A 10,171-nucleotide genomic window follows, 5' to 3' on the forward strand; every position below is an offset into this window, starting at 1 on the left:
CTCCTCACCCTGAACTTCTGCACTTTCTCCAGAGGAGGTATGTGTCAGCACTACTGTCTGGGTAAGAGCCTTCCGGATTATCTGAGGACATCCTCTTTCCTGACCCCCCCCTGGTGTAAAGGCAGCAGAAACTGATGTGGGAGCACGGCGGAGATTCTTCTAACAAGCAACAGACGCAATAAATACAAAAATAAACTCGATATCTCTGGAGACACACCCGTAGAGGACACCGACGAAGACAGTTTGTGGGGATAAGAGCCGACGCAGGTGCCTGTGTGACCTCATCACTTCCTGCGTCTGTGCAGGAAACTTCCTGTTTCGTTGTGCATGTGTAAAAGGCAAAATGCAGGTAAAGACCCAATTCTCTCTTCATCTGCATTAACTTGGTGAGAGGGTTCAATCTCCTGTGAGAAGTGTGAAACTGTCGGAATCAGGCTCCATTCAAGAGTAATCTCCAATCAGCTTTCTTCTATCCATCTCCTGATGACCACCTACATTTTGGGGCCTAGTCTCTGTGGATCAGAAGCAACAAACCAGCGAGTGATGAGCCGAACATAGAGAAAGACAAACAGAGGGCGTGAAGCTCGTGGAGAACCGACCTGGCACGTCATGGGAACCACGAGCATGTACACACAAGCTTCGGCTATGCAGCGCATTTCAGTTTTCAAAATTTACAGCATGCCGAGCACATCCGGAAGATTCAGAGGTAAAGTGAAAAAACAGAGAGTGAGCACTGAAGCAAAGGAACAATCCCCTGGGATCTGTGTAAAGAGAGAGAGAGAGAGAGAGAGAGAGAGAGAGAGAGAGAGAGAGAGAGAGAAGGAGGTGGATGATGGAGAAGGCAGCGCGGAAGGAGAGAGCGAGGGAGAGAGGAGGAGAGAGTTTGCCTCCAGCCTCGGCACAGAGGAGGATCAAAGGTTTGTGCTCTGCATCTCAATGGACATCCAGTCACCAATACTGATGAGCCGGGGCGGGTGGTGCTCCTCTCACACAGTTTAGATCTTATGGGTAAACAAGTGGTCGGTGCATCGGACGTCCATCCCCCTGTAACAGTGAGGTGTCGAGAAATTCAAAGTCGGCAAAAAAAAAGGTTTCGTAAAAGCAAAAGTGTAAAGTCAACAAGAATAAAAGGACTGACACCACTGGAATTTCAAATGAATATAGTTGCACGGTATGAGGAGGATGTTCAAAGACTGGAGGGCGGATTATTACAAAACCTGGTGGAAGGAGGGGACGTGGGGAGGATCCGGATCACGGATTGATCCAGGATTATTTTTGGGCCTTGGTGGACGTTAACACATCAAGTGTGCGTCTGTGTGTTTCCAGATCCAACAATTCTGGATCTCACGTGGTGAAAAGATCGAGTAGGACCTGGAAGTGTTTACCCTAATTAATGTCTCACAAAAAGATGTGGAGATTACATCATGCCCAACAACACACTATTGCTTTTGTGATGTTTTGTTTTCGATTGTTTATGGAAGTGTAATTATGTCTTCATTGCTGGAAAGTGTCTTTGTTTGTGGTAAAGCTTAGTGACGCTAACTGATTACCATCTTTAAGATCCTGCCTTGTCTCCGTCTGTGACACACGACTCAGGTCCTAAATGCAACTCGCTCCTCATATTGAATTCAGGACGTTTACTCAACGTCTCAGAGGAAAACTTTATGGCTGCAGCTGCGTCGGCCCCCCCGTGCCACGTGATGCAAACTCACATTCAGTTTAAGCTGCCACAGAATACAACAGTTTATAAAAATGAAGTACAAAGCATCAGATGAGAGATGTTCCCTGCAAACTAACCAGTGAGGAGATCAGATAAACCATTTCTGGTTGCATCCTCCAATGGCTGCGTACCTAGGCACAGCGGGGGGGGGGGGGGGGGGGGGGGGGGGGGGGGGGGGTCGAGACACATTATGCAGTTTATATACATTCTATACTTTGTGCCAAATCAAATCAATACTGGTCCAAAACTCCACCAATAAACAAACTGCTAGTATTTTATGCAGCAAATCATCATGACAGTGAGATTTATTTGTGCTTGAGTTCAGATATTTCCTGTGAACAGGGTTTTGGAAAACAAAAGTTAAATAAAACAAATGTAAACTTTGATTCAGGATCATTTTTTAAATTGCAGAACAACATATTACTTCAGTGACCTGCTCTGTGTTTCAGCCTGGAGCTTCTGCCCTTTAACATCGCCTGGTAGAACGCAGCCGACTGTTCCACGACCATCAGAGGATTGGTTCCAGATTATGTCCACTCATTAAACTAATGCTCTTCATCTGTAATCTGTGTAGAAATAAATGTGGTTGTGTTGTACTGTAGGAGCAAAACATTTATGAAAAAAGGGAATCCGCAGTGCAACCTGCTCTACAAAGACATATCCTCCTCAGTTATGAATCTTTCATGTGGAAGATAAATCTAACATGAACCATCAGAAGGGCGGCCTATTCTACCTGGGAGAGAAAGAACACGCCATTTCTTTTAGTGTGGGGGGTTTTCCCGCTTTTATACCTTTTTTCTATCAGACGACATAAAAAGTGAGGAAATCTGCTGCTGCTTCACCGAATGTCTTTCTACCAGTGGAACCAGTAAACATGTTGGACCCACCAAGACAGAAAAGGCCGACTTGGAATAAATGCAGCTCCTCTTCCGGATCTCTCCTACATCATTTCTCTCTGCTGAAAAATATGAATAACCCCCCCCCCCCCGAACACCGGCAGTAACGATTTAAGCATCACATCTAATTAGTGTGTGTTTGTCTACCGCAGATGGTTGTGTATCCTCCCATGACACACTGGTGACCTCCGCTGGGATCCTGTCCCTTTAACTCGAGAGCTTATTAATTGTTTGCAATTATCCTTTGCGAGTGCGGCATCTGTCAGAAGCGTCTCGCCCGCTCCCCGCACGGAGAGAAGTGCCACAGCAGTAAAGGTTCACTGCAACATTCACCATTTATTGCACAGTTGGGCTTCGTACAGTCCACTTTCTCCATCACAGGTAGAAAACATGTCCACACCACAGCTTGCATACAGGGGATGAACGAGGAGGGTGTCTCATCTCGGTTTCCGGAGATGATAGAAAAAGAAGGAAATAAGACATTTGTAAACTAGCGTTGTGTTTCTTTAAGTGTGCTGTTGTGTAACGTCGGGGGGAACGCTCCGTGGTTCCCTCGGTGCATTCGATATCTTTAAAGTTTAGTGCAAATTTGAAGAAACAAAAAAAAAAAACAGAAAGAAAGACAAACTATCTGGGGGGGAAATCATAAGGCAACAATTATAAATATATCAAAAATAATCACTAGAGAGATATCTTCGTTACAAAACAGGTACAAAGGTTTTGTCCTGCACCAGTGAAAGGGACATGTTCTTCAGCTCCTCGGGCGACCTCACAGCCTTGTATCCCAGCTGGTGGAGCACCTTCTGACACACGGCCTGCGTGTACTCCACCATGTCGTACGACAGTTTCAAACGCCAGCTCTCCGCGTTCGCCGCCGAGTCCCTCATGGTGCCAAACTTGTGTTTGGTGGAGGGCTCGTTGGTGCCCTGAGTGTTCGCCTGTATCCAGTCCTTCACGTTCTTATCCATGGACAGCCCCAGAAAGTCGTAGATCTCCCTCGTCTTGACCAGAGGGCTTCTCGCCAGGTCTTCATAGCGAACCAACATGTACTTCCCTTTGAGCCAGTGGGGATGGCTGAGACCAGTGGACACCGAATTGAGAAAGTCTTCACAGAGGACAGTGAACGTGCTCATGTCCAGATTGTAGGGCCGTCTCCCCGTGGCCCTCCAGATCCGCCACAGACGATACGCGTCCCTGAAAGTCTCGATCCGGGAGGACAGGATTCCTCGCGGGTCCCTGACGAGCTGAATGACTTTGATGTTCAGCCGCGGGTCCTCCACCAAAGCTCGGAGATCTTCAACTTCCGGCACGCGGACAATTTTGAGAGCCACGTTCCGTTTCCCGCGGCACGCCTCCATTGCTAAGGTCATGTTCAGAGTGGGACACTTCTTGATGCAGTCCCCTTCCTCCACATTGACGTCCGCAGGGCCAAAGGCATCACACACGGGTTGCTGGCACAACGCTCGGCTGACGCCGCGGCGGAACAGTTTATCCGTGGTGTGGTTGGAGGGCGTCGGTTTGATATAGCTCTCCAGGAAATAAAGATCGCAAACACATATGCTGCGCAGGAGGTCCCGACTGGCCCCCAGCATCAAACGGCGCTCTGTGGCGAAGCGGCTGGTGGACAGACGCGGCAGCAGCGTGTTCTGGACGTGGTAGAGCGGCTCGAACAGGTAGAACACGTCCTGGTGCTGGTTGATCAGCTGGCCCACGAAGGACGAGCCGCTGCGAGTGGTGGCCAGGATCAGGATGTGTGTTTTTTGTTTCTTACGCGTGGCATTGAAGGACGAGTCGGGGAGTTCATCGCAGCCTCCGCCTCCAGCCCGCTCAGGGGGGGGCTCCGTGTCCTGGCCACAGTTCTGGGGGCTGGGCAGCGGGCAGAGCTGGAAAGGCATGGAGGTGAGCGTCCGGATGGCCGTGTACTGGATGGCGATGGTGGTCAGAGCCAGCAAAATCACTGCCTTCACGGAACAGTGCATGGCTGAAGCTCTTCATTGAGACACAGCGGTGGTTGACAGGTCCTCCCTGTGAGGAGAGAGAGAAGGGTTCAGGTTTTCATTCTGAGAAATCAGTTTCACTTACTGCAAATTCACACACTACACCAGTTACTTCAGTGGTTTTGAAATTGGATGCAACACAGTTTACCCCCTGAAACTCCTGAAAGTGTTTCATGGACTCAAACACTTCACCCTCCTCCTCCATCGGCGCAGTGGTGATTGGATAAAGAGTAAAGTTTCATTTTTCTGTGAACTATCCCTTTAAATGATGATTGATTATTACACACTACAACCAGACACGGAAGGAAATCACAACACAATCGTAGATGATCACATTATCTTTTACACATCCGGGGCCAAAAGGCTGTGTGATCAGTCTCCGTGGAAGAAGAGCAGTTAGTTCTTAATGTACATGACTGTGGCCATGAGACAGAACTGTGTGACTCAATCACTTCACCTCCTGCTTCTCCTCCAGTGCCACGGCTCTAATCTGTGAAAATTAAAACGCACAACGACAAGAGGTCACAAACAGCGAGGGAACCCCAGAACAGGATGTATAAGGAATCTAGAGATGGCAAGACACGTTGTTTAGTTTGTACCAGTGCTTTAAACTGGCTTATAACTGATATTAAAACAAATGTGGTTATAGAAACACAACTTTAAGAGTTCAAAATGCACCAAAAGTTACAATATAATGATTACTACAGACACAAAGTCCACTATTCTGCAGCACACCCGTATTCACTGTCACTCTCCGTCTGCTCCATCACCTCTGCACATCTAACTCGAGGACCTTGCTCCGGCCTGATCTCAGCACTGAGCCGTGTTTTCACTAGTTCATCAGGAAAAACTAAAAGTGGCCTCCACGCCAGCACAGGAAGGTAAACAGCAGTTTGAAGCTTCCATAGCGATGTCACGTCAAGGAGACACGAGGCTGCAGGTCAAAGACGGATAATCACTGAGAAATCACAACGTTTAAAAATACTGATAATTCTTCAGGATTAAACACAGAGGTTTGATGCTGTGTGTGTGTGTGTGGGGGGGGGGGGGGGTAAACCCTCATCACTTCAGACGTGCATTAGACTTGTCAGGTCCACGAAAGAGACATTAAGTGAAAACAATGGGGAATAAGAAATGAGAATACGTTTTAAATGAACTAATTCTTGCAGAGGAGCTGGAGTGTGTCTGCAGAGCGTCTCGAGCCTCTCGTGTGTGATGGAGGAGCTCAGTCTGTTGATGTGTTTAGTTTTTTTACTTGATACTCTGACACAACATAAAATCCCGACTCGTGTCTGTGGCAGCAACACAACAACCGACTCGATTCTCTCGCGGAGCATCACTGCTCCTCATCCTCGTGGATTATTCTGACTGAAGAGAGACTCGTGCTGCAGAGAGGGACCAGTGCGATGCAGAGGAGCTCGAAACCAGTGCTGCGATAACACAACATGGAACAAACGGCATCAATGCATCCCGCCCGGCTGCAAGTGTCCAAAACCAGCAACGCATGAAATAAAGCTGCAGAAAATCCCCTCAAGGAAACAATCAAAAATCGGACTTGTTCCCGTTATACCTTGTTGGAAGTTGTAGAATCCTCATGACGCGCCGCTCGTCTATAGGAAACAGACCAAATCCAACCTGATCCTAATTCATCCGAGAAGGGAATAAAACGCAACGCGCCGGCCCGAGCTGTGTTCGTTTCCCCGTGTAGAGGCGCCGGGAGCCGGTTGAAGTTGCTCGGGGATTGTTGCGGAGCTCCGGGAGAAAGCGGAGGAGCGGCGGTGTTGATGCTCTGCAGCCAGGATGCGAGAGGCTGAGCCGGGGAACAGCGACGGGCAGCTTCCCCCCTCGACTGATGCGCAGAGGCTGCGAGTGTGTGAGGTACACAAGGAGCGTCTGTCTGGACCACCCCCGACCCCTCCCCCTATCCACCTGCCCCTCTCTCTCTCCCTCTCCCCCCCCCTCTCTCTCTCTCTCTCTCTCTCTCATGCACGGACTCAAACACACATAGACACACACACACACGCACACACACTCATTGGCATAATGCATTCCCCAGCCCCTAAACTTAAAGGGATAGTTCACCCAAAAATGAAAATGCAGTCATCATCTACTCAGCACGATGCCGATGGAGGGAGGAGATGGGGGGGGGGGGGGGGGGCGTTGCAGCTCAATCCAATGCAATTCAAACGTCTTCAAACGTCCCTGCAGCTTTTTTTTTGACAGCTCACTCATCTTCCATGTTATCCGTGGGTTTGAGGGACTTACTCCTGTTTTGGGTTTGGGTTTCTCCTCTGGCATAAAGGTTGAGCTGCAACATCAACATGGAGCCTCGGGCTGTGTGATCGGGTAAAGCCCCGGCTCCAGCTCTCCTGCATCCCAGGAACTGATACAGGCGATGGCGGGTCGATAATGATCGTGATGTGAGGGTGGTGAGAACTAGCTGCCTGAGAAGAGGCAGCATGGACGTGGCACTGATTGAGCCTGTACCTCTGCCAGGGCCCATCAGGCCCTTTGAACCCAATCAAGCTGCACCAAATTGCCACACCAATATTAAACTCATATTTGTTTTATTGTTTGAATTTAAGATCCATGAATTATTCCAAAAATGCCAAATCTTGCATAGTTTCAGTAAGAGAAATACTCTGGGATTCCTCAAAATGTTGTGGGTTCTTTTTGTGGTCCTTCAAACACGTTTCATCTAAATCTGTTTCGTAGTTTTGTCTCCTCCTCCTGACAAACACACAAACCAGTCAACACACAGGAATATAACCTGCTCAGTGGAGGTATGAGTGAGGGATCCACGAGGAGCAGCTTTCTACTGTCTGACGTCTTCACCATGTCATCATGTGCAAACTGATTTACTCTGGAACTTTTTTCTATAAGTGCTACGAGATAATATATAGCTTTATTAGAATTCACCATGAAATTGATGAATAATTGTGTAGAAATCCTCTCATTTGAAATATTTCGCTCTCTGAGGAGTTTGTGAATCCAGCAGACAGGACTTCCTGATGGAGGAGCAGGGGGTGTAGGCTCCTCCTTCTTGCTGGCGGAGGTCACTGAGGTGGTGAAGAAGCTCGGAAGTGGCCCGGTGACGGGGGCAGTGAGATTCTACCGGAGATTCTGAGGATCTGGACTCTGGTGAGCTGAGATATCTGCCTCTGTGATCCAAACAGAACCTTTCCAAGTCCAGGTTTCATGCCTGGAGAATGTCAGGTGTCTAACTTAGCCGGGCTACAGGAAGGTGCACGGGCCAATTAATAAACACAGGTGATAAGAGAGATGCTCATAACTCACCAACGTTTAAACCATCAGGACAATAACTTAAAGTAAAAATTTAAGTAATATTAGTGTGCAATGTCAATGAAAAGGAGCAGAGGCTGTTAAAACCATACAATCAATCTTATAACCTTATTTTGAAAGAGCCACTGTGATGCTAGTGGAATCAAACATTAATGAAAATAATCCTCCTGACATTTCCCCCCCAAATGCATTGAAGTAGGAATAAAATATTACATTATAATATTATATAAAATATCACTATGATTAGGAAAACTACTAGAAAAAGTACTGACAACATATATTCTGTGCTGTGAAAACCAAAAATGAAGTGATTTGTATTTTTATGATTGAAATATTGGTTTGTTAAGTTAAATCAAACATTAAATCAAAAGTGAAAATATATAAAATCCCCCAAAATGTTTCAATACATGTATTTTACAAATACGAATGTAACGATACTAGCATCTAATTTTACTAGTTGATAATTATTAATATCATAGACACATTAACACATATCCAGCTTTTCTATCCCAGCTGCACAAGAAGCAGAAACGTGTAAAGCCAAGTGTTGGATAATTTTAACAGCACCAGTGCAACACGTTTTATTTAAGATTATAATATTTTGTGTGTAAAACCTTAATCCACAAAGAAACACAAGGTGACTGACACCTTCAGGTGGATTTATACACAAAATGTTTCCCTCTGAATGTGGAGCAGAAGTGTAAAGTGACTTAGAAAGGACAACACCTGGATTTAGACTTTTACACTTTACTCTTCAAATGACGTCTTCTTCCCTCTGATAATGTCACAGACTATCACCTGGATAACAAGTGCACACTGTTCCCTAGTAGAGCTTGAGTACAGCAGCTCTACTTTGAATCCTCTCTCTCTCCGTGAGCATGTTTACAGTCACGTTTACTTGCCGTCTCCTGGATGCTCGGTAAAGTTGCCCGGGAATTGTCTTAACCTTGCCGATGAAAGGCCCTTGGATGAGTTCATTACGGAGCCGCAGGGGGGGCCGGTGCAGCCGCAGCCATACAGCCCCGATTCCCCCGGGTGGTGACGTCCATGGATCCAGCTTGTGGACGCCATGTCGGGGGGGGGGGGGGGGGGGACACTCCCACGCTGCAGCGGCGCATCTGCTGCGATGCGATAGCATTTCACTGCATTAATACGCAAGAGTATTCTTCTTGACCACGCTATAAAGGATTTGTAATATATTCATAACATGCCAGGCCATGTGTGTGTGTATGTGTGTGTGTGTGTGTGTGTGTGTGTGTGTGTGTGTGTGTGTGTGTGTGTGTGTGTGTGTGTGTGTGTGTGTGTAGTGGGCTTTGTTCTTCTCTCCATCCTCTTTATGCCAGTATACACATGATGACAGCTTATATTTTTCTTTATTCTCAACTCAAGGACTTCAAGGGACTCGACTGTTCTTCTTCACATTATAAGAAGAACACAGAGCATTTCAAAAGGATGAGACATCTGAATATAAAAAGTAGTTTTTTCTTATAAATATGAAATAAGTATTTCACCGTGTATTCTCCTTCCTCTTGAATGTACACGCGTTAGTCATTTGCACTGTAAATCTCATTCAATCTAAAAGACACTGATGGCTGGATGTTGTTTCTTGTGTGTCGAGAATTGAAACACACAACAAAACGGTGGATATTACCCATGATCCCCGGCTTCCTGACTCACAAGAGCTGCTGCGGTACGTTCACCAAACAGGGTTTTAAAAGTTTGCTGCTGATTATTGGAGATAACTCTGGTTTCAAAGTCTTTTTAACTAATCTACAGATGACCTCAGTGTGCATGGACACTTTCAGGGGTTCAACAAGAGCAGGAGAGCAGGAGACCAGCATTCGTGCCGGAGCCGGTCTCGAGCCATGAACCTTCTTCCTCCCGTGGTGACAGTTCAAACCACTGCTCCACCGTGCCAAATCCTTGTTTGTCTCTATTCTCAACTTTTCTCATGTTCAACATTAAAAACATACAACGACGTCACGGACTGGAAGGGACGAGCTAATGAGGTGTAATTCATTCTAAAAGCAGGGATCATCATTAGCTGATGTGCTGATGGTTTCTCATTATGGCCTCTGGGTGCTTGACTAATTGATAATGTTTGTTGCTTTCACTCATTCTATCCAGCGTCGCCATGTGCTGCTTCACAGTTAATTAAAATTAGCTTTCTTTGTGTGTGTGTGTGTGTGTGTTTGCAATTGTGGTTTCCAATTAAACTTCCACCAAATTACCAAATTAAATAGCTGTTTTGTGAT

At 46.6% G+C, this 10,171-nt stretch overlaps 1 protein-coding gene across 1 annotated transcript; it reads right to left on the reverse strand.

Moving 5' to 3' along the window:
* Positions 1-1,945: 1,945 nt before the first annotated feature.
* Positions 1,946-6,467, reverse strand: LOC133957940 (carbohydrate sulfotransferase 1-like). The gene is made up of 2 exons (XM_062393011.1): positions 6,184-6,467; positions 1,946-4,641 (listed from the first exon to the last, which is right to left on the reverse strand). Exon 2 carries the CDS (start codon positions 4,593-4,595, stop codon positions 3,315-3,317), a length of 1,281 nt encoding a protein of 426 aa, XP_062248995.1. The 5' UTR covers positions 4,596-4,641; positions 6,184-6,467; the 3' UTR covers positions 1,946-3,314.
* Positions 6,468-10,171: the final 3,704 nt, after the last annotated feature.

Source organism: Platichthys flesus, chromosome 1 (assembly GCF_949316205.1).
Source record: "Platichthys flesus chromosome 1, fPlaFle2.1, whole genome shotgun sequence".
NCBI lineage: Eukaryota > Metazoa > Chordata > Actinopteri > Pleuronectiformes > Pleuronectidae > Platichthys > Platichthys flesus.